Raw genomic sequence first — 25,237 nt, 5'->3', positions numbered from 1 at the left:
TCAACCAACTTTGGTTTTGTTTCTCTTCTCTCTCTCCTCCCCCTCAAAATAAATAAATAAAAATAACACAGAAAAGCATGGAACTCTATTTGTGTTGGCCAACTACTCCTGGGCACAGGGTCTGCCCTGGAGTGTGGTGGATGTACCAAATGACACTCTATTCATTTTCCATTTCCCAGCGGAGGTAACTGAAAATCGCTTATTGGTCAGAGCAGGGCTTCCTTCTTATCAATGGCTTTTTAAAACCTGTATGAAAGCCCTCATCTTGTCCCATACAGGTAACTGTATAATAATTACTGTTCCGTATTAGTACTAAAAACTACAAACAAACCTTTTGGTTCTGGTCAGTATTAAATTTGATTTAAGTCACTCGCAATTATAGGCCTGGATCTACTGCCCTCTGCTGGATGATTCAACTAATTACAACACACCATGGGCTAGAATAGAGCTACCTTTGCCTCCTGGTTCGTTTAACCAGATGCTTTTTCACATCTGTATGTGGTACGACTTACATGTCAGGTGTGTTTAATTTGAGAGACAGCATGTGAAACCATCAGCACCAGTATTTAACACCACCACAAACATTTAGCAGAACGCTATAAGCTCATGCAGTTCGATGAGAAAGCCCTTGATCTCCCGGAGTTGAAGCTAATGATGGTGATAAATGGCTGGGTGTCGTACTTCAGGTGGCGTCAGACACCATAACAAAAAATGAGGCTGAGGAAATGGACAGGAGTCCACTTTTAAGCAGGGTAGTCTGTGAAAGTTCTGTGTGCAAATAACACTCAAGAGTCTGGAACAAAGACAAGACGCAGGGTACATAAATCTCACAAGGAAGAACAATCTAGAAGAGGCGAGAGTGGCTTGCCCACACTAGTCACAGCAATGGCTGGAGCAGGATGGGAGGTGGGGAGGAAGGCTACTATGTTGGCTAGCAGAAGTGAGAATGCAGGAGTCTGGGAGGTCCCAGCAGCCATGTGAAGGCCCTTATAGAAACATAGATGAGTTAGGCTAGAAATGGCAGAGAGGCACACTGACTGTTAGGTGATGGTTGAGTCCACAAGGCCTGGACCATGAAGGGGAAGTAAGGAAACTGGGTTCAAAACTCACCCAGGAATCCTATTAGCCAAGACGTTCATACTCAGGAAGTCAAAACCAAGATCTGAACGACTGCTTCTTAACCAGTCTCGAAACGTGCTGAAGACATATTGTGACTCTACAGATCATATCCAAAAGATACAAATCTAGAGGCTACATCAGTGACTAAACATCTGCTATTGCTTTTGTGTTTTGTTTGGAAATTTTCAGCTCACGATTATCGAGCTTCTTGGGGGAACTCACACAGGACCAGTCACAGTCCAGAGCACAGGATGTGCTAAGGCTGCGGTTTGTTTTGAAGGCTACTCCTCTACTTTAACAGCCAGCTGGCGATGGCTAAGTGCCATGGTGACATCAGCCTTTCATCTCCAACCACCAATTAACTCCGCCCCTCCTGAGAAGTCGGGGACTAAGGAAGATCCCTTTGAATTCCAGTGTCATGCACTATAAACTTTCAAGGATGCTCCATTCTGGTTCTTCCAGCACATCCCAAATCTAACCCTACATTTTCATGCTGGTGACTTAAAAGCACAGTAGTCCAGGTCACACACAGCATCAAGCCTACTTAACGAAGGCATGATTCTTTAAAACCATTCTTAATGTCTGCTCTATGCTCTTTAAAAACATAATTACCTTCAATAAGGACCTTTTGATGAGCATTTGAATGGTAAATCTTTTTTGTTGTTTTGGTTGGCTTTGGTTTTGGTTTTAGAGACAGGATTTTTCCGTGTAAGCCTGGTGTCCTGGAACTCACGATGTAGACCAGGTTAGCCTCAAACTCACAGAGACCCTCTCTTGTGCTGAGATTAAAGGTGTGCACCACCACTCTAAGCTCTAGTAGAGATACCGTAGAAATGGAAAGTATTCCACATTAGTGCTAACATCAGGGGTGTGAAATCCTAGGCAGATACACAGTGGCCCAGTAACCTAATGTGTTTTCAGGGCTAGGGTAACTGACTCCAACACCCAGTTCTTGACACAGATGCAGACTAAAACCCGTGGAAGGAGAGGAAGGTTCTAAAGTGAGAGAAGGTTGAGATAGACAGACTACCCCAAATCACTAGTGGAAGTTTATGGTGTAAACGGAGTCTCTCTGTCCCACCTGTTAAGAAAAATCCTCTACACAGGCACACAGAAATCCAATCAAGACAAATTAAATCAAATTAAAATTCCCATGTTTTAATAATTGCAGCACTCTCAGGTGGCCGAGAGCATGGGAAGTACATGCGAAACCCGTAACCACACGTTCCTCCTCGGGGGGCTCCCACTTAAATACTGGCATGCTAGGATTTGGAGTCCAGACCAATGCAACTCCCAAGCCAGGGGGCTGGGATGGGTGCCAGAGCCTGGGGTGATGCTCCCAACTTAACATCACACCATTCAGTCCCACAGCTGCTTCCAAATAATCACTCAGAGGGCTACATTAGTTATAAATCTTTGGCCAATGGCTCAAGCTTATTATTAACTAGCTCTTACATTTAAAATAGCCCTGATTAATCTATGTATTGCCATGTTGCCATGGCGTTTGCCCGTTAGCTGGCATGTTGTTTTTTGGGTGGCTACTGGCGTCTTTCTTCTTCGTCCTCCTTCTGCTTGTATCTCCACTTGGATTTCCCACCTAGTATTATTCTTCCTGGCTATAGGTCAAATCAGCTTTATTTATCAACCAATGGGAGCAACACATATTCACAGAAAGACCATCCCACAGCAGGATGGAGATTTTTCTCTCTTCCTAGTGTCCTTCTGACCTAATAATTAGTGGTGGACCAAAGAACAGAGACCAAGTAAACAAGAAATCCCTGAGGATGCATGGCTATCGTGTTGCTCACAGCCATCAAGTAAGACAATCTTCTCATGATAACAAAGATGCGGGGCAAGGGTGGGAGTCTGCCATACGATCGGCTTCATAAAATTTGTTGAATATATGATCTAACTAGGTAAAATGTGGTTTTCCTGGATATAATGAATAGAATTACTAAGTTACTCAAGCCAAAAAAGAAAGAAAAACACTTCAATCTAAGTGTTTAATGGTAGTCTTTATTTTTATTATAAATGCTGCTAATTCTATGATGATGTCTATCAACCATCATCATAGATTTTTATTTTAATTATTTAGGAGCTCAGAAGGCACCTGAAGTCGCCCCCTACAGAAGCTACAGAAATGACAGATGTGTTATTCATCTGGGTCATGATGATCACAACACAAGCATCTAAACACCACATTATAGAACTTAAATACATTTTACTTATCAAATATAGGTCAATAAAGCTGAAAAGATTTTCACAACAAATTGTATGGGACTTTGGTACTCAGCCTGCAATGACAGCTTGACCAATCAAAAACAGGATGTCTGATATAAAAATCTTGCAGAAAATTTAATTTGTTTAGTTATAACTTCACATAAGCTAATGTCATATAAACATTATGAAAACTATCCAAACTATTTTAATAAATAATCACATAATCTCCCTAAGTAGTTGTGGGCCAACTTTCAAACATCAGATACGATTTTAAAACAAACCATTTTAATGCTAGTTAGTTTTGCAACAATTTTATGCTAATTTTTACAGTCATAAAGATCCTGGTAACTAATGAAATATAAAAAGGTTTACTGTGTAGTTATAGATTCTGAAGTCATAGTGGCCTCTGTAATATAAAATTCCTTAGATATTATGGCTGAATATAAACAAATAGAATCTACTTTAGGCTATTTAAAATCATGATTTATTTGGTTTTACGTTTAAGTTATGTAAAAATATATAATATCAAAACTAACAATGACTTTCTGATCCTGCCGATGTTTTGTAAAACATGCCTGATAATGATGCTGTCAATAGCCCATGGGACAGGGAGGTCTTCCTGGGACAGATGACCATAAAAGGAAGGTCACAGTCCTTGAGAGCTGGCTACAACTGGGAATTAGTCACAGGATGGTCCAGCAGACCTTATCTCATATTTTAGTCAAGCCATTTCTTCCCACCTTTAGTTCCTGCAGCCCCTCATCGCACACGCTCATGCGTTCTGCTATTTTTCCATTCGTATCACCTAAGAGATTGTTCGCCATGTTTAAGATTTAGGGCACCACCAAACGTCCAGTGACTAATCTCCAGCAGCCCAGAAGCACTCTTTGTTTCTTTTCCAAGATGATGCTGGTTCTTCATATATTTCCTAAGAAAACAGAACCACAACAGGTCTTCAATATGGATTAACAAGAGAGAATAAAATACACTCAGACAATTCAGACAAGAGACCAGGACGTCTACTTCCACCACCCACCACTTTTAACAATCTAAGCGACACGTCCACGAGCACAAGCAAACATAGATGACAGGCAGAAGTTGTCACACGATGCAGCTAGAGAAAAGAGTAAGCAACTCCACCTAGGCTGCCTGCTCTACTTTTATCTACTAGCAGTTAGATTAGGAATGAGAAAATGGAAGGCCTTTAGCTTCAAACCCTTTTTTCTTTCCAAACTCACCGACCTGGACATTCCTAAGATTGGGGGTGGGCTGGGTTTCCACCAGCTCTGCGGTTACGTGGGAAGCTGGCAAGTGTTTTCCACAGGCCTGTGCCATTGCCCGCTGTGACCTCTGTGCAGTGCTCTCTACCTGCCTGCGGCCCCCTTGCCTGTGTCTCAGATGATTTTCAAGTGTGAGCTAGGCAAAGAATCAGACTGGCACGCAGACAACCCAACAGGAAGAGAAAGGTTATAGCCTCTTCCCACACTGGCCGAATTTCACTTCTACAGCGAGAGAAATCCAGATTCAACTTCCAACTGCCCTTAAATTCATCCCTGTCATTCTCACATCTCCTCTTCCCCCTCCCCTCTTCTTGTCCTCTCTTTCTCTCACCCTCCCCATCTCTACTACCTTGTTAAATTGCCTTTTCTGGGTTCTCTCAGTTTCTTCACAGCAGCTATTTTAAATGCTTGACCTGAAAGATGTGCACTGCAGGCCATGGAAAGCCACTAAGGCCTTGTCAGTTCCTGGATAAGGTCTGCGGCCCCTGCTCCTCTTCATTGCCTCTGAGCACCTCCACGTTCCCATTTCTCTATAGACCAGGAAAAGCAAATAGAAAGTCCAACTATTCCTTGAAGAATAAACCGAGGGCATTGTCCACTGCTGCCTCTTGCTCAGTTGCAGGGCTAGCCCCCATCAGCTGTCTTGACTGTCTGTCTGCTCTGCTCCAGTGAAGAAAGCAGCCTTGCCATCTGGCTTGAACCTCATTTGGAACACTCTCCACTCCTCTCCCGTGCGCAGGCTTGCCTCCTATCCTATTCTCTCAGAATCACGTGGTCTTTACACATACCCTGTCCTGTAATCCCAGAGCAGTTCCTAAACTCTTTAGCCCACAGAGAGGATCACATTTTACCCAGAAAATATATTCACTGAATTTCCCAGACCCTGGTTCAGGGTCCCACCTGATCATCTTTCCCACTGGCTGAGGCCAGCCACTCTTTTGAGGATAGTCCTGGCCTTGTACAGCTCTTCTGATCCTTTGAGCTGGCATTAGTTCCTTGGCTTTGGAAACAGCCACACTGCTAAGGGAATTCTAGACTCGGATGCGTAAGTACATATTTCCAAGATTTACGAGTACAGAACTGTCTGTTCAATGTTGCTGCAGTCAGGCTTGGCGGTGAGGGCTGTTCCTTCAGAATGCTCCATTTAACCAGAGAATTACTCATTCTTGTTTAGCTTGACTTATTGGCAAAAAAAAAAAAAAAAAAAAAAACGACAGAATGTCCTATCACTGCTTCTATTTTACATACATACATATGCATATATTGGGGATGAGGTCTAGGTAGCCTAGGAGAGAATAAAGCTTGTGATGTCCCCATCAGTGCCGAAAATATAGATGTATAACATGTCTGGTATTTGTCTTCTAATCCACCCAGTAACATTTTCTCAGACATACTATCCACGCTAAGACAGAACCACTAGATAAAGGCTCTTCTGCCTTAAGGGATTTCTGTTTTAGGCAAAGACTAAGTAGCCGACATCATTCTCACGTTCCTCTAGTAGAACAGAGTCCTTACTGAAAGGAGATTACCGTATGAACTGCAGGAAGAGTGTGAACTAAAAATTCTATCTGCCAGCACTCATGAGGCCTTTTCCACACCACGCAGTCCTTGGGGCATATATTTGTTATGCTTAAACTTGGAAAACAGACAGATCATAAATGCACCATTTCAGATAAGGAAAACCAGATTCTGCAGGCATGCAAGGCATATGAAGCCAAATTCTGAACGTCCTCTTACTTCACAAATGAGCTATTTCCATCACTTACCTTTTTCCATATGGGCACCTTGGCTTTCAAAGAATCGATGGCATAGCTCACGGCTTCCAGGGATGCGGCTCTGTGAGCCGAGGACACAGCAATGATTGTGCTTGCTTCTGACACCGGAACCAAACTTTAACAAGATGATGAAAACAATTACCATTATCTCCTAATTCACATAGTAGAGAAACCACTGAAAGGGTGAGAAAATCTGCTTATAAATTATAACTATACTGTAATTCTCTTTTATTTAAATATTTAGATTAATTAGAAAATGGTCACTCATGTCAGTTAGAGTCAGTGGAAATTAGCATATATTCATAAAACTTCTTTATGGGGACTAAGAAGAAAAGGTCCTCTCTCTAATTCAGTAAAGGGCTGTGACCCTTTAATACAGCTCCTCATGTTGTGGTGACCGCCAACCATAAAATTATTTTCATTGCTACTTCATAACTGTAACTTTGCTACTGCCATGAATTGCAACGTAAATATCTGTGTTTTCCAATGGTCTTCAGCAACCCCTGTGGAAGGGTCATTTAGACCCATAGGTTGAGAACCACTTCTCTAATTCAACAGACATCTAATTCAAACAAGGTACAGGGTAAGATGGTATCTAAAGACCAAAGTGACCACACACACTTAACATATAATTACAAATAATACATACCGATTCATCTTAAGTAACAGAACTGGCAACACCCAGTAGCATTAGCAGTTAGTAATAAAATTATAGCTAATAACAAAATAATGACAGATGTCTTAACTGCTGGCTTCTTTTAAAATCCTGGAATACCATTATTCTTGGTAGTATGAAAAATAAACTGTTTTTAACAGCTTCAGAACTACAGCCAACTTTCAACACAACGCCAAGCCCAGGGCCCAGAACAACTGTCTAAGGCCTCGAGGATTTAAGCAGGCATGCCCGCAGGCACTCGGGCCTGGACCTGAAGGTCTTCATTAGAGCAAAAGAGGGATCAAGGACACTCAAACTGCCGTCCAATAAGTAGTCAAGGAAGATGCTGGGAGACCTCTCCGCTGTCCTCCAGGGGAAAAGCACAAGTCTTCCTTTCTCAGTAAGAGACAGTCAGTATCAATAGACAGACAAAAAGCAACCAAATTCAACATCAAAAGGCAAGGAAACCCTACCCAAGTCGATGGAACACCGCGATGTGTCTGACTGGCCATTTCTGCCTGATGTCAAGACAAATTTTTCTGATTTCATTTTCTGCCATCGGTAGATAAGCTTCATATTCTAAACTAGTGACTTTTTTGCCTTCAAAGTTATTTCTTGTAGTCCCTAAAAAACAAAACAAACAAAACCACACAATGAAAATAACATTTTTCCTATACTAGAAATACTTCATTTACAGAATATTTTTTTAAAAAGGATTGTTTCTAACTTACAAACAAGTATTGTACATTTGTCTAAAACCTACTTTAAATTTTCTACAGAAAAAACCTGATTAGGAAAATAAACAATAACCATCTCCAAGATGGTCAAGAAATAATAATAATTAAGCAAGCTCCCTGAAGGCATTTATTCCAAAACCGACTGTGTTTCTCTTCTTACCAATAGTGTTTCATACTTAAAAGAAAATTATCTGTGTTCCCAGTATTATCAAAAAATACATTTTTACCTTAATAGTTGGAAAATGCAAGTTTTTCTCTTAGCATTGACTTTTTATCATGCCTTTATTATCCCTGTAATTTAATACAGCTTGTTAATCAAAAAGTAACTAAGATAAAACCAGAACTGAGCCAAGTGGTGGTGGTGCATGCCTTTAATCCCAGCACTCGGGAGGCAGAGGCAGGCGGATCTCTGTGAGTTCGAGACCAGCCTGGTCTACAAGAGCTAGTTCCAGGACAGGTTCCAAAGGTACCCCGAAACCCTGTCTCAAGAAACCAAATACATACATACATACATACATACATACATACATACATACATACATACACTACATACATATTAAAAAGTTTCTGTCCAATTCCAAGGGCAATCCTGGTTTGCCACTCAGTACCCTGTGCCCTTTGACTGTTGACACTAACACAGAAGTTAGTGTCGCTAGTTCCTACTCTGTTGCAGAGAAAATCACAAACTCACCTACGAAGAGAGACACCGCACCACACTGCGGGGAGATCACCAACTGAGAGACTTCATCCACTGACAGCTTCTCTGCAGTCAACAGTATTATGTCTTTAGGTTTCTCTTCAACCTCAACCACATCTTTCCTAGAAATAAGATGCCAACAGCCTTCAGCGAGAGTGTCAGAAGTAACACATAAGACTTATATGTTGTTTCCATGTCCAATTTTCTTCTTTATCAGGTAGGAAGAGGAGGATTTGATCTGAATGATAAGTTCAAAGTTCTATCAAACTGATACAACTATTACTATCCCTCCTTAGTCTACAGGAATTCTACATGGTCCTAATCATCTAGATGTGTCCATATCATGTGCCAATATACACCAAGAATGTAATTATTGTTCCTCTCTCTTATACGATACAATTGACGTATCACCACTTTCATCTGTACGTATGTCATCACTAACTACTATGTAAGCGAGCCCCAAGCCCAAAACATCACTAACCACTATGTAACTAAGTCCCACACCTAGAATACCGCTAACCACCAAGTAACCAATCCCCACACCGCCTAGAAGACCATTAACCACTATGTAAATGAGCCCCACACCTAGAACATCACTAACTACTATGTAAAAGAGTCCCACACCTTGAACATTACTAACCACCATGTGACCAAGTCCCACATGACTTAGAGAGTCACTAACCACTATGTGGCCAAGTCACACACCACCTAGAACATCACTAACCACTATATAACCGAGTCCCACAACTAGAATATCGCCAACCACCAAGTAACCAAGCCCCACACCACCTAGAACATCACTAACCACTATGTGGTGTAGGATCCTTTGATCTTTGTGTTGCTTTCATTGGTTAATAAAGAAACTGCTTTGGGCCTGGTGATAGGGCAGAACTTAGTTAGGTGGGGAGATGGAACTGAATTCTGGGAGGAAGAAAGCAGAGTCAGGGAGACGCCATGGATCCTCCGCCTGAGACAGACACAGGTTAGAATCTTTACCGGTAAACCACTGCCACGTGGCGATATACAAATTAATAGAAATGGGTTAAATTAATATAAGAGGTAGCCAATAAGAAGCTAGAGCTAATGGGCCAAGCAGTGTTTTAATGAATATGGTTTCTGTGTGATTATTTCAGTTCTAGGTGACCAGGACAAACAAGTGGCCTTCCTTGTAACCACTATGTGCCCATGCCCCACACCTAGAACACCACCAACCACCATACGACCAAGCCCCACAGCACCTAGAATGTCACCAACCACCATATAACCAAGTCCACACCACCTAGAACAACACTAACCACTGTGAACCCAAGTCCCACACCTAGAATGTCCTTTTCTTTTATTCAAGCAAGACATGGGAAGAGAGAGGAGACAATGATTCAATAGGAACAAGGAGCCCTTCACAGTCTGGCTCAAGCCCAGTAGTCATGGAAGAAAGAAGGTAATGACTGTGACCTACAATCTAGATATTGTGTAAAGTCTTTTTTGTATCTCATTTATTCACCAAACAGTAATATGCAATGCCATATTTTATACTATGCTAGGTAGTTTTTATGTCAACTTTACACAAACTAGAGTTATGTGCAGAGGTAACCTCAATCTTTCCATACCAGATGGGCTATAGGTAAGCCTTGAGGGCTTGATTGATGTAAGAGGACCCAGCTCACTGTGGCGGGGCGCAACCCTTAGGCTAGTGATCCTAAGTCTAAGAAAGTGGACAAAGCAAGGCATGATGAGCAAGACATGAGGAACAACCCCGTAGGTGGCATTTATTTCTCCATGGCTTCTGTTTCAGTTCCAGCCTTGAGTTCCTGTCCTGACTTCTCTCAGCACTAGAGTACAACCTGATAGTTCTAAGCAGACATAAACTTTTCTGTTCCCAGCTTGCTTTTGGTCATGGTGTTTTATCATAAGAACAGAAATCCTAAGACAGAGACTACCCTAGGCACTGGTCTGCAGGGAACAAAAGCACAGGCTCCTGGCCTCAGAGAGCTCATATATGAAGAGGACACGAAAACCAACAAAGAAGCACGGGTCCAGGAAGACGGCTCAGCAGCTCCTCAAGCCTAACTACCAAGCTTCAAGCTCAGAACATACACGAGGGAAGGAAAGAATCAACTCCTACAAGTTGACCTCTGACCTCCACATGCACCCTGTGGCATGTGTACATTCACATATAGACACAGACACACAGACACAGACACACACACACGAGGAATGCAAACCTACCACACTGAAAACTTAATAGAAACAAATGAATTTCTGAAACAGGTCTCAGGGATCACAAAGGTCTCTCTAAGTAGGTCATGTTGCAAGTCCAGACCCGAGAGATAAGAAGCAGACACATGAAGAAATGGGAACAGGGTGTGGGTGCTAAAGGGAGTGGCAAATGTCAAGACTCTGGAACAATAAAGAGTGTGATGTGTCTGGCAGCACAGGAGCAAAGGGAGAGGCTAGCTGAGGAGGCCAGGGACGAGGACCTTACCCTATAGGCACAAGAAGTGTAGCTGGAAATCCTGTGCCAGTTCATCTGATTAGAAAAGTGAAAGAAGGCTCGGAGAAGTCATTAAAGATGTATCTGAAGTACTGAGAATCCATGAAGTCTTAATCCAGTGGTGTTTCCCTACTACCCAATTTTAAGAAAATAAAAAAGGCACCTGACTCCAGGGATTTCTCACGTTCTCTACATGCCATCTGGGGTGCCTGGCCCCTTTCCACCAGAGCTTCGCAGCCTTCCCAATGCTGCGGCCCTTAACTACACATCCCCGTGCTGGGGTGACAATTTTACTTCTGTTATGAACTGCGATGCAAACATCTGATATGCAGGGCATCTGATATGTGATCCCTGCAAAAAGGTCATTTGGCCCCCAAAGGGGTCATGACCCACAGGTTGAGAATCACTACTTTACACCCTTTTGGATTCTGATGACACAGAACCCCAACAGGTCACCTATGTGCTTCCCACCATATGGAGTCCCCTTCCCTCTGATTGTACAAGACTACCCAAACTTAGCGTGCAGGTTCTAAAATCAGCTGAGAAATCACTCAAAGGAGCGCTTTACAGACAGCACCACCTCCCCAGCCCCCAAAGACGAGTTTCTTTTTTAACTTCTCTGAATTTGTTTTCCCACCGTCAAAATACAAGCATAGTAAGATCTCAGTAAGCAAATGTAAAATAAATATAATGAACGCATCCTGCTAACATTAAACCGCTCACTACCGAGGTGACGGGAGATGGGAGACGGTGTGCATCCCTACCTACCATCAGTGAAGCTACCCCATTGATGTTGTATCAGTAAAGGACACAGCAAACCAAATGCAAGCAATCATGCATAGGGTCCTGCAGCACAAGACTAGCTAGGAAAAAGAGACACCACACACCTAGCTGGCTCCAATGCCCTATCCTCCGCTAATTGGGGGGATAATGGCAATTTCGTCTCCGGGCTGAAGCAGGAGTTGCTGATCTCCAAGCTCGACATACTCTTGACGAACAGCAAGGATCACCTGATTTCTAACATCGGCCAGTCTGAAAGAGAAACAGTCTGTTAGAAGGGGCAAAGTGAGCTCTGCCTCACATCTCCTCGGCTGCACTGATGAACTCATTGCTCACAAAGGTATTAATCTAACTCTCATTCTGTAGAGGGTATAGCCCTCGAAGAACATATTTGATGACAAAGATGTGGTAGGTTACTATTTGCTGAAAAGCCGAGTGTTTGGTGGGGGAAAATGAACAAATACCCCCAAACTAGATGAGGCCAATATTCAAACCTTTAGAGAGAGAGAGAAAGAAAATAACTTCCTAATCAGAACATGGTGTTTTCTCAGGCCTAAGTGTAGACAGCGATAGTCTAGCTGAGACGTCTCCCACGAGGACAGTTGTGTCCCTGAAAGTAGGTAAAAGGGCACAAAAGTTTGGCCAACTTTTCACTGAAAGTAAAAGCAATCTGAAAGACTCCAGGGGAAGTATTGCCTGCTGAACACACAGGGAGGGCAGTTGCCTTCTGTACCCAGCACTGAGTTCTGGGTCAAGCCTGTCTAGAGGCAGAAGCAGCACTCCTGGCATTCCTGGGACACTGTCAAATAAATTCCCTCTACATCTCCTCAGAGAAGGGCTCGAGGTGAAGATGATGGCAGTTACATTCAGACTTTCACATGCCAGAAGGACATTTCTCAAATTTCATAAAACGCCAAGCTCAGCAGCATGTAGTGTTTGTTATATTTCTTTAAAAAAAATACTCAGAAAAATTTAAATATTCTAAAGAAAAGGACAGAAACACTTACAGTGAACATCTTTTAAAAGCATCTTTAAATTCTCACCTTAGGTTACAAAAGGCACAACTTACATTTTCTGCCCTAGAAGCTATAAAGATGGTGGTAAATTATATAAACAAGTCTAGGGGCGTCCACTTTACTGTGTCGTTATTTTAGAAAATTACCTGTAATGTTGTTAAACATTTCTAAATATGGGAGTTTTAAGATTTCAAGAAAAATAAAACTAGTATCCTTATGTTACACCACACACACTCACATATACACACACACATAATTTGCACATTTCAAAAACATCAAAGGGTCCATTCTGTGCATTCTACAACGTTAACTACCCAGGATGTAGAGTCTCTATCTCCTTCCACAGCTGCGACGCTTTGATTTCCTGCGGCACAGAAATGGTCTCCGAACGAACTCCAGCTATTTCGGCACTTTTTGCAAAATACAACACTTCAATCTGAAACAGGAAGAGATGCTTTAAATGGCTCGCACTGGGAAGTTTCCCAATGTAACTGCTCGTAAAACTTCAACATATCCACAGATTCATATTCGAGGCGAACACTTTAAACCCAGCTCTGATTTCTTCATACTTTTTAAACCTGTCACAAGCTGGTGTGGCACCATTAAATCTTTCCTTAGAAAACATGGTTAAATCTGACTTCAACTGACATAGCATTGATTCTTCCATAAATCATAAAGCAGTGAACGCAGGTTCACTGGAGCAAGGGGTGAATTACACAAGTAAACTAAATAACTCAATCAGCAAAGGTCCAGCTTTGATTTCACGGTGGTCAAATGACCTTTGATTCCAGTCGACATTTCGGTTAAGTTACACAACACACAAAACTTGGCATCCAGCAAAGCAAATGGTCTTGAATTACAGGATAAACTGGTACTGCCTAGGCCAAACCTGTGCAGTCAGCCTGGGAACTAAGGGATCTGACCATACAAAACGGCTCACTTGTCACTCTATTGTCTCTACGCACTCCTAAGTCTCTACGCAACAATCATGGAGTCTGCAAATTATCCAATGCCTGTCAATCAAAAAGAGGTAGGTCGCACATTTCCTCGCGTTTTAATTTAAAAAGTAAAAAAAAAAAAAAACAATTTTCTCTATCGAAATGAATCCATGAGGAATGACAGGAAAACAAAGTCTAGGTGGCTTTAGAAGGGAATCGGTCCTTGCTGGCCAGGACCTGGACACCAGAGTCCGGGAACGGAATTTGATTTTCGGTGAGCTGCAGGCACAAGGCCCGGAGCAGGGACGGAGTGGGGAGGCAGGGCCTCCTGAGCAGGGCCGGGCCTGTGGTGGAGCCCCGAGCCCAGACTAGCTCTCGCACGCATAAAACGCTTACCTGGCACCGTGGAATCATCCCGCTGCATGACAGAGAGCTGGTTTACGACCTCAGAGGAACCGGCTGATTCAAGGCGCATGCGCAGTCAGATGCTTCCCCCCCCCCCACCCCCAGCTCTGGACCTGCGCGTGCGCACACTCCGCTCCGCCCCGCTCCGCCCCGCCCCGCCCCGCCCTGATTTCGAGTTTCACAAAAGTTCTCTGTTGTAGTTCCCTTTGCTTTTGTGTCTCTGATCTGCTGGTCAGCTGGTGTTCCGGCAATGCGGCCTTCCATCTCCATTCCTTCTCCTCTGCGACCCTCCATCTCCGTCCAGGGTGGGATTCGGGTTCTTCTCCCAGCCTGGGGACCATATCTGACTGACACGTCAGTGTTCTGGGCGCTCAGAAGTTTTTGAGTCAGCGACTCCATCCAGACTTCCTAGTCGCAAGCCTCTGCCATAGCTGTCACAGGGGTACGTGGATTTCAGTGGCCCTGGCTGGGCACGCAGTCCTGAGAGAAGACTAAACACTCGTAAAGGTTAAACTGTGTTCCAAGTGTAATTCTAGGGGGGNACTTGATGACAGTGGAAAGGGGCGTGTCAGAGTCACCTGCTGTGAGAAGTCTCACCGAGGAGATTCTTGTCCCAAATAAATTTGCCAAAATAGTAACAAATATGGGAGGAAGGGGCATTTCATGTTTCTGTGTCAAGCAATAGTAGTATAAAATTGGGTAATAAATTCCCAGGAGGAAAATAGTTCGCAAGGTGGGTGTTTCCAGTTCGAGGAAGGAAAAGAAATACTGGAAGCAGAATAAGATTTATGATTTACATCATCGTATAGTTTAGTAAGGTTGCGAAACACTAAGGTTGAAGGTTTATGCCCACATCGTGTTAGAAAAACAAGGAAACTGTGAAAGTCACCCTAGGATCCTGAGTGGCGTCCAATGACAGCAATATCTACAAAAGGCTAAGAAATAAATCATGGTTTAATGTGATTATGCTACCGAACTGGAACACATATAGGCCAGACCCTATTGCTCGTGGTGGGAAGAGGCTCAAAAATTACCCAAGAAGAACCCTTACTAAAAACTTTCTCGGGTAGCCTCAGAACTGAGTCAGAGGTTAAAGGCACTGGCTACTCTTCCAGAAGACCCAGGTTTAACTCCTAGTATCCACGTGGAAGCTTTCAACCCCCGGAACGCCAGTTCCAGGGGATCTGATGCTGTCTTCTGGCTCACCGGATCCCAGGTGCACAGGCGGTGCTCAGACATGCCGGAAAAACACCCACGCACATTAATTAACGACAAAAAAAAAAAAAACCCTTCTTTGGGAAAGATTTCATTAAAGAATGTGACTAAAATAAATAGCTCCATAATAAATTAATTGTAAAATCAAAGCGTGTTAAAGTTTTAATCCATTTAAATATAAAAAAGCCGATTGTGGGACCATGTTTACACTCTAAAGTGTTGCTGACATCAAAATACTATCATTTATTTTGAAAATATTAATGAAAATAGCCAAAAATTGAAGTGTGTAATTACAACCCATCAAGTTTCTCTATAGTTTTCGTATTGATGCCTCTTATTTTACAAGATTCTTAGGGCTGGGGATGTAGTTTGGCTTAAAACCACAATCCACAGGCCTGAAAAATAAAATTTAAATAAATCTTTTAAGAGCTAGAATAAAAACTGGTTTGTCGCTGTTTAATGTTGAGAATCTTGTTTCATTTCTGAGTTATTAGTGGGATGACTTTTCATGTTTCTTTGGCCTCTTATACTTTGAGTTTCTATTTATTTTTTTCCTTCATTTCCAAATGAATAAAAGGCATACAGCCCTATCTCTAAGCTCTGGATTTAAAGCAAGACTAACACCAGGATATTTTCATGTTATGCCAAAGACTTGATGATATCTTAATTAAAAACCCATTAATTGCATAAGTGAGTGATCAGAAGGGAGTATAATAAATTAATTAAAAACAGCAAAACCTCTTTAGTAGCATGATTATTATTTGCTTAAGTTAGAATTTATTATAAATAATATCTAGAACCACCATTTTCTCCCTGTACTATAGAAATGGCATTTAGTTAAAACTAAGAACATGAGTTCAGATAAAGACACTTCTATTTTATTTCCAAATTTTTTTAAAGGCTAAATTCTATGATTCTAGAAATGTAGGCGTATTTATGTTCTTCACAATGGGCTCTGTGAAGATTTCATAAAGATAACTTGATCTTGGGAAAGGATTTTCAAAGTGTGCATTTCCTTTTCCAAAAATACGATTTCTCAGAAATGTCTGACAGGGCCAGGGTTCATTGTAAGCATTACAGTGCGGATGGAGAGATATCCTGGCAGCTGAGAACCAAGGAGCACTCCAAAGGCACTCTGCATAACACACCTCCCACAGATTTATTGGGAAGAGAGAAACCAGGAAAGTGGCTCCCTTGGCTCAGCTGAGAAACAGAAACAGAAGCAACCGGGATAGAGTATCTTGGGTGGGGTCAGGGTCCTGCAGTTGAGTGTTCTGTGGGTAGAACCTGGCAGTCAGAGGTTCTCGGGGGAGGGACTTAAATTCACTAGAGTTTCTAACAATCTTTGAATACAGAGGTAACTGCATTCCCTGTCCAAATAAAATTGTTTAATACTCTCCACCATTACTAGTACACATTGTTGCTGTGCTGTGTAACAAGAACTCAAACTTACGTCAAGAATATGTCAGGAATAAGACAAAACCAGGGTGATGAGATGGCTTAGTGACTAAAGTTCTTATCGCCGAGCCTGATGACTTTCGCTGATTCGCAGACCCCGTAGAAGCAGAAAACTGACAAATGCAGGTTGTTCTCTGGTCTTCATTTACTGCTTACAGCTCACATGAGCACACATACACCCACACATGCACACAAATAAATAAATGTAAAGATTTACACGTAAGAATAATACAGAACCACAAAGTAGAAATGAAATTCTAAAGGAAATACTGATACCATTTGAGAAACAAACATTAAATTAAAAAAAAAAAACACAGTAAGCAACAGAGTCCATTGCAGCATGATTAATAAAAACCCAGAGACAGAAATTGGGGTTGAATCTGAAGCTCAAAAAAAAAAAAAAAAAAAAAACAGTCAGCTAATGGCTCAGGCTGAAATAGTGATCCCATTTCCAGAAATCTAGAATGAGACTGTCCGTGACAGCTGTCTCCTCCGGACGTCCCTCACTAGTACGTGGAGGCTCAAAACTGTGAGCCTATTCCACCTTGTCTGAAGGTCAGAGAGTTTGAGCTTACTCAAAGTCCTCGAAGACAACTTCAGGCAAACACACCCTGACCTAGGGTGTGGTTGCTTGGTGTTTTGGAAGTGGTGGCCCCTGGAGATAGCTCCACTCCACCCTGACCAAAGGTCAGAGAATTCACTCGTACTTCTTCAATAGGAGATTTGGCCTAGGGAGTGGCTGCTTTCAGGATACTTGGTCTAGAATGGGTTCGCTGACTAAACAAATGAATTCTTTTCTCAAGAAATAAGGCTTGATGTCTCAAAGTACTGGGGCAAGTAATTGTTCTGGTTGTCCTTTGTATAATGTTAAAGCAGCCTTTTGCCACCCCCCTTTCTGTATTGGGGTATAAAATGTATGGAAAATTAAACACGGGTGAACTCAGCACTCAGAACTCAGTGTGCAGGAGGCCCTGAATTGCCTTCCTGTTACTATTCTGTGTCTCCGTGATTCTTTCTTATCTCTGTTCCTCCTACCTAACATTTCTAATCCTCAAGCCTCTACCCTGGAATATGTGAACCTGCTGTGGCTAGAACTGCAGCAGAAGTCATCCCCAAAAGATGGCAAGTGCTGAGATAAAAGGTGTGCACCACTACCGTCCATTTTCTATGGCAAGCTAGTGTGGCTACTGGGATTGAATGTGTATCACCATTGCCTAGTTTTAAAGACTGATCAGTGCAGCTGTTTTACTCTCTGAATTTCAGGCAAGCTTTACTTATTAAAATACAAATGAAACATCACTGGAGTCATTTATTGTTCTAGACCAATGGTTGTCAATTTTTGTAATGCTGTGACCCTTTAATACAATTACTCATGTTGTAGTGATCCCCAACCATAAAATTATTTCATTGCTGGTTCATAACTTTAATTTTGCTACTGTTATGAATTATAATATAAACTTCTGTGTTTTCCAATGGTCTTAAGCAACCCCTATGAAAAGGTCATTCGACTTCCAAAGGGATCACACCCTGTAGGGTGAAATCTGCACTGCTCTAGATTTTGTCTCCACAAGGGAAATAATTGGGGTGTTCCACACCTGTGGCTATTGGCACAGCCACAGGCATCTACTGCCTGGTGGAAATGTGCATAAATGCAGGCAAGGAGTTGAACTTTAATGACCTTAAATTTTCAATCAATTTAAGATTAAGCAGCCCCATGTTGCTTGTGGCTATGTATTGAATTCCAAGTAAGAAGGATACACGGAGGGGGGGGTGATTAGATTAAACAAAGGATACTAAATAGTTGCAAAGAGCATAATAAATGCAAAATAGATGATTACATCACAGAATATAAAGATTATCTATGTCTTTGGAAAACAGTAAATGGGGCCTGACATGCCCTGGAAGTTGTAATAGAAGGTGACTTTGCCAAGTAAAGGAAGAACTTATATGGTATTCTAAAAACACTGTGTGTTCTAATAAAATATGGAAGTATTCTAATGTATAATGACACACTTTATATTTGTGTTGATTTTTTTCTTTGAGACAGAGTTTTGTTATAGAGCTCTGACTGTCCTGGAACTCTCTATATGCAGCAGACTGGCCTCAAACTCACAGAGATCCTCCGCCTCTCCCTTTCAAGTGCTAGGATTCCTAGAGTGAGCCACTGTGCCCGGCATGTTTTGAATTTTTATGATAAATATCCTTCTAATATCCAGCAAGAATAAGTGAAGCTATTTATACAAAGAAAGAAAATTGACCTCACTTGTGATTTCTTCTCAGTAACATTTAGCATTAGCAGACAGGAAATAATATCACTAAAATGCTTTGCAAGCGGAACTTAACCAAAACTTCTTACATAACGACTTATTGTCCAAATATAAAGGTAAATATAGAATAATTTTGGAACTATATAGTTAGTGTACATGGAGATACTTTCTTCATAACAAACTTTACCCATACAGGAAACAAAGTATCATAATTTTAAAAATGAAACACAGACCATTACAATATCAAAGCTACTCAAATATACAAACAAATTTAATGAGCATGAGTGCAATCCTTATAGAATGAAACATATTTTAACTTAATGGGCAAATATACAGGATACCAAACTCTCTTAAACCTGGTTTTCCAGATGTACAACCTGAACTTGGAGCTTGTGTATAAGTGGTTTAGTGAGGAAATTTTTCTAGGAAGCATTGGTAAGAATATGGAAGAGAGCACTGGGAAGGGAGAAGAATTCAAGCACGGGCGGAAAGGTCTAATTTCATGCAGAACTGCAGCACAGCGTACTCGAGGGCTTCTAATGGAAGCAGAATTCTCTAAATCTAATGGCGGCCTGGGCACAGGCATTTGCCTGTTCTCCCTCTGAAAACCTATTGTGAAATGAACAACAGCATAGAGTTCAAACAAAGAAAGAAATGGCTGGAAGTGAGGGGAATTGGGGCCTTGAGGAGAGGCCGTGGGGAAAGCTTGAATGGTAGGCAGCAGGTGGAGAAGGTTCAGATCATGGTGGGTAAGTTGGTTTCAAGCCTTCTCTCTTTCACATGCGCACATCATAAAATCAGGAAAGCCATACTAAGCAAATGCCTTTATATACCAGCGAGCAAAGGTTATGGTCCTTTAGAGAAGAAAAACGTGTCACAAAACAACCTTCTTCTTGATGGTATTTTCTAGTTCTGATGCAAGGAAATCAAGCTTGGGAAACAGCAGGCAGATGGAGAAGAAAAAGATAGAAAGACGCACATGGTGTAAGAACTGTCCAAGAAAGCTGGTGTGACAGTGACCACAAAGAATAAGAGCTATTGGATTATAAGAAATATTAAATAAACAGGGAAATTATGTAATAAAAGAGTCAATTCAATTTTGGAAGGTATACCAAAGCTAAATTAGTATATCCCATATTAAATGGCCTCAAATTGCATAAAACGAACACCAATATCCTCAAACCAAAGCCAAATTCAATTTACTAGTTGTGTATTTTACATATATCTGTCGGCAACTGTGCAGGTTAGCTGTAACTGTGAAGTTGACACAGCCTTCAATCATCAGGGAGGAGAAGCTGCATAGAAGGTGCATAGAGGGACTATCTATGTCTGGTTGGTCTGTGGATGGTGTCATTCCTTAGGGAGGCAGTCCTGGGCTATATAAGAAAGCTAGGTAAGCAGAATCCTTGAAGAAAGCCAACAAGCATGCCAGAAAAGTGTCATTCCTTCATGGTTTCTGCTAATGTCCCTCAGTAGTGAACTGTAACCTGGAAGTGTAAGTCAAGAAAGCCTCTTCTCCCCTAAGGAGTTTTGGGTCAAAATGGTTCATCACAGCAGCAGAAAGAAAGCTAGATCTACAACTAGTCAACCAGCAGGCAAAAATCGGTGGGCATACTATCTGGATTAGCAACTTACTTGATGTAATTGACAAAACCATTTCCAGCAACTAGATAGTCTCTCATTAATGACGTTAGGTGCTTTAGAAAGGTTGCTCCAGTGTGATTTTTCCATTAATTGTCTCACAAGCTTCCTTCAACCCTCTCTATGTATCTGCATATGCTTCATCCCCTCCTAGATACTTTTCTAAAGGATTCCCCTCAGGCATATCATGTTTTGGAGTAGCTTTTCCTTTGTTCTTACTCCTGGGGTTCACTGGATTTCATTAGAAGTGGGTTTGAACTTTTGGTCACATTTAGAAGAGTTGAGTCATCCTATTATTTTTTTTAAATAATTTCTCTTCTCCTGTGTGGATTATAATTATATAAAAATATTATTTATACTTAGAGCTGCCCCCATGCTGACTGTTACTCTGTTCACTGGTTTCCTAGTTTCCTTTCCTCCTTCCTTCCTTTCTCTTTCACCATTCATTATTCTTCAAGTTCACTAAAATTTTCTTCTTTCATACCTAACTTATGATTGATATAATCCAGCTTATTTTTCATTTCAAGAACTTAAATTTTCATCCCTAAGATTTTTCTATGGAAAGGTAAGTATCTGGGTCCCTGGCTGGAGTCTCTAGACTCTAGCCCTTGGAAGCAAATCTCGCACCCCACTGCCACCCAGAGAAACCCCAGAAAGCTGAGAGTAGACTCCCCATACTCTCAACCCCTACCCAAGACAGTTGTAATGACCAGAGCCTTTGTCCCACCCACACCTGGAGAGATAAGTGTCTGGGTCTCCAGCGGGAAGGCCCTACCCATTAGGCCCTAGACCCTGGAGACATATCCTTTGCTGTACCACAAACCAGTGAAGTCCCAGAGACCTGGGAGCAGCCTCCCCACAACCACAACCACCCCCCACGGCATCTGTGACCACCAAAGTCTTGGCCCTGAATACCCCTAGAGAGGTGAGTGTCTGGGTCCCTTCTGGACCCCACTGCAACCACCTGAGCCTTGGCGCTGCCCACCAGAGGAGCTTCACCTGGAGGAAGAGCAACCACCTGGAGGAAGAGCAACCACCTAAGTAAGTCACAGGATAGGTACCACATATCAAAATTATATTAAGACCAGATAAAACAATTTAAACAAACTCTTTTTATGAGGCTACAGTTACCCTGATACCCAAATCACACAGAGCCTCAACTAAAGAAGAGAAATGCAGACTAATCTCTCTCATGAACATTGATGCAAGAATACTCAATAAAATACTGGCAAACAGAATCCAAGAACACATTTAAAAAAAAAAAAATCATTCACCATGGTCAAGTTGGCTTCATCCCAGAGTTGCAGGGATGGTTCAACATATAAAAGCCTATCAATGTAATGTACCATATAAATAAACTGAAAGAAAAAAAACATAGTATCATCTCATTGGATGCTGAAAAAGCATTCAACAAAATTCAACATCCCTTTATGATAAAGGTCTTGGAGAGATCAGGGGTACAAGGAACGTATCTAAACATAATAAAAGCAATATACAGCAAGCCAACAGCCAATATCAAATTAAATGGAGAGAAACTCAAAGCTATCTCACTAAAATCAGAAACAAGACAAGGCTGTCTGCTCTCTCCTTATCTACTCAACACAACACTGGAAGACCTGGTTAGAGCAATAAGGCCACAAAAGGAGGTAAGGGGATACAAATTGGAAAGGAGGAGTTCAAACATTCAGTATTTTCAGACGATTTGATAGTACATATACGTACCCCCCATATTCTAAGAGAGAACTCCTACAGTTGATATACACCTTCATAATGTGGCAGGATACAACATCAACTCAAAAAAATCAGTAGCCCTCATATATACAAATGATAAAAAAGGCTGAGAAAGAAATCAGAGAAACATCACGCTTTACAATAGCCACAAATAACATAAAATATCTTGGGGTAACTCTAATCAAAGTTAAACTGGCCAATCCCCAAGCAGGGAAAAACTAACCAATCCCCCTTCTCTCTGGGAAAACTCCACCCCTAAGGAGCCCCATATAAGCCTTTCTGCCCCTTTAGTTAGAAGCTGCCATTATTCCCGCCCTGGCAGAGGCAGCCACTCTTTTAGACTCCTCCTTCCCAAATTTTTTTCTCAAAAGAATCTTGGGTGATGATGTTCATTCTACCTGCACAGACCAGAAAAACCTGGCTGGGATGTCCCTTAAGGGACTGAACTGAAAACCCTTGCTGAGATGCTCCCTAGGGGGCCTCAGCAAGGCAGAGCAGAACAGAACCTTACTCCTATGCTCCTTAAGAGGAGCTAAGCAAGGCCAGGCAGTAAAAAGTAACAACTTTTCGCTGGAGCTAGAGGAGATTGCTGCATTTCTGCAGGGGGGGGGGTGCTTCCCTTTAACAGAGTGTTAGCAAAAGAAGAAACATCTTGGGGGGGAGAAGAAGCAGATAGGAGGGTAGAAAGGGGAGTAAGAAGGAGAACTAGAGAGAACTGAATGGATGAGATGGGAGAAGGACAGAGATGGAGAACTATGAAAGGGGTATTTTGATATTATGAGGCTAGCAAGAAATCTGATACTATAGAATTCCCAGGGATCCACAGGATGACCCCCAGCTAAGACCCTAAGCAATAGTGGAGAGGGTGCCTGAACTGGACTTGCCTTGTAGTCAGACAGATGAATATCTTAAATGTCACCATAGAACCTTCATCCAGCAACTGATGGAAACAGAGGCAGAGACCCACAGAGGAGCACTGGGCTGAGCTCCCAAAGTCCAGTTGAAGAGCGGGAGGAGTAAGAATATGAGCAAAGAGGTCAAGACCATGATGGGGACACCCACTGAAACAGTTTACCTGAGCTAATGGGAGCTCATCAACTCTAGCTGGACATGAAAGGAGCCAGCATAGGACCAAACTAGACCCTCTGAACATGGGTGACAGTTGTATGGCTGGGGCAGACTGTGGGGCCACTGGCAGTGACACCAAGATTTATCCCTACTGCTGGACTGGCTTTTTGGGAAACCATTCTCTTTGGAAGGATACTTGCTCAGCCTAGATATAGTAGGGAGGTCCTTGGACTTTCGCCAAAGCAATGTGCCTTACTCCCTCTGAGAAGTGGATGGGGTGGGGGCCGGGCGGAATGGGAGGAGGGGAGAAAGTGGGAACTGGGTGTAAAATGAAAAGAAGATAGTTTGTTTTCTTTTTAAAAAATAAAATTTTAAAGCAAAACAAGAATTAATTTACTTGAGTTATGAATTAACCAAGTTATCGAAAGCAATATATTAAAAACTGGAAAGAAATTGCTGTTTGCAGTACTGGCTTGCCAAAGGCATGCTGTTTCTACTCTCACCACATGATGGCGCCACTTCAACTAACAATTACAAATTCCGGCCTCCAAATTTTGACTTTAGTTCTGCATCTTTTGAATGCTACTAGATCTTCATCTTCATACATGAATCTCCAGCATAAACTGCGAGCATCCCTTTGTAGGCCTGACCAACTCCATAAGTCTATTTAGTAGTTAACCCTTAACTATCAAGATTACGTAAAGTCCTCCCCACTCCATGACTACTGGGAGCTGAGTTTTCCTGAAAGGTTTTGCTAAGTTTGGTCAAAACTGCCCCCAGAACGAAGGAAAAGGATACATGGCACATCATTCTTCTATACAGATATAAATTCCAGGTCAGTTAAGGATTTTCCACAGAGCCAATCCAAATATGAGAAGTGAATGCTCCAAACAGTAAGCCAAGATCTGAATTTTTCAAAATAATGTGGAATATTGAGATATCACTTCTTGATTCACAAGGTAATATACTATCAGAGAAAATGAATGGACACAGTATAATCATACCCAGGAAATTTCTATTTAGTGTGTCATCTGCCATCCTTGCTTATTAACGTCTTAAACAGCAGGACTTCCTGCCATGACCCCACTTTTTATATTGGTCCTCCCCTTTCTGAGAACGAGTCATTTTTAAGTCAGGCTCCATGCTCTGTGCAGCCAATATTTAGTAATATTTAATTTTCACAAAAGCCTGGTGAGGTAATCACTTTTACTTTATAATTGAAAGGAGACACAAACACTCGGGGCCTTTTATCTAGCAAAGCACAGAGCAAAGGTCCGTTTGTGCAAGTGCCACACTTACCCTTGGCCCCCAGGGGGTTCGTGATACCCTAGGATGTGGGTACTTCTGCCTTCTGTGTCGCCCTTTGCTCAGTCCGCATTGAATGCCACGCTTCGTCATACCTGAAAATTTGCTGCTAGAAATAGCCAATGTAGTCCCCAATTATATACGGCCACTTACAAAATCATGATGAAAGGGTCTTCCATCACTACCATAGTCCATCGGCTGTCAGTGTACACTGGGCCTACCCCTTTCAAGATTCCAAGGGTTTTCTTAAAAGTATAATTTTAGAGAAAGGTGCAGAAACATCTTAACCATGTTAGGACTAAAAAACAGCAATAGAAATAATTCACTCACTCAGAGGCTACATGCTGAGTTGGATAGCGGAGCGCAGGAATAAACTGAAACAGGGAAGATTATCAGATCCAAATAACTGGCGGAACTTGAATACGCTCTCCCAAGTGCC

At 42.0% G+C, this 25,237-nt stretch overlaps 1 protein-coding gene and 1 long non-coding RNA gene across 3 annotated transcripts in view; one reads left to right on the top strand and one right to left on the bottom strand.

The window, feature by feature from the left end:
• Positions 1 to 3,115: 3,115 nt before the first annotated feature.
• On the bottom strand, positions 3,116 to 13,206 carry Mocs2 (molybdenum cofactor synthesis 2). 2 transcript variants are annotated; one of them, XM_050152829.1, is made up of 6 exons: positions 13,085 to 13,206; positions 11,862 to 12,006; positions 8,478 to 8,605; positions 7,523 to 7,673; positions 6,386 to 6,509; positions 3,116 to 4,267 (listed from the first exon to the last, which is right to left on the bottom strand). In XM_050152829.1, exons 2-6 carry the CDS (start codon positions 11,957 to 11,959, stop codon positions 4,199 to 4,201), a joined length of 570 nt encoding a protein of 189 aa, XP_050008786.1. In that variant the 5' UTR covers positions 11,960 to 12,006; positions 13,085 to 13,206; the 3' UTR covers positions 3,116 to 4,198. The 2 variants fall into 2 exon arrangements, with proteins under 2 accessions (XP_050008786.1, XP_050008785.1); XM_050152828.1 differs by lacking the exon at positions 3,116 to 4,267 and adding an exon at positions 4,965 to 5,149.
• A 6-nt stretch (positions 13,207 to 13,212) lies between these two features.
• The window catches only part of LOC126507979 (uncharacterized), a 49,450-nt gene continuing 37,425 nt past the window's right edge, over positions 13,213 to 25,237 (top strand). Inside the window, exon 1 of the long non-coding RNA XR_007593679.1 lies at positions 13,213 to 13,800. This is a non-coding gene — a long non-coding RNA (uncharacterized lncRNA). The remainder of the gene's footprint in view (positions 13,801 to 25,237) is intronic.

This window comes from Alexandromys fortis, unplaced genomic scaffold, assembly GCF_014885135.2.
Source record: "Alexandromys fortis isolate MF-2015 unplaced genomic scaffold, M_Fortis_MF-2015_v1.1 scaffold_73, whole genome shotgun sequence".
Classification (NCBI taxonomy): Eukaryota; Metazoa; Chordata; class Mammalia; order Rodentia; family Cricetidae; genus Alexandromys; species Alexandromys fortis.
Note: the sequence above shows the minus strand (reverse complement) of the source record. Positions and strands in the feature narration are given on the sequence as shown.

Excerpts from the sequence above, each read along its gene's own strand:
- Mocs2 (XM_050152828.1), bottom strand. The coding sequence starts at position 11,959 with ATGTCGAGCTTGGAGATCAGCAACTCCTGCTTCAGCCCGGAGACGAAA. Across the intron at positions 8,606-11,861 it reads AGGGCATTGGAGCCAGCTAG|GAAAGATGTGGTTGAGGTTG; the intron begins GTGTGTGGTGTC and ends TCTTATTTCTAG. Across the intron at positions 6,510-7,522 it reads GCGGTGTTCCATCGACTTGG|TTTGGTTCCGGTGTCAGAAG; the intron begins GTAGGGTTTCCT and ends ATCTTGTTAAAG.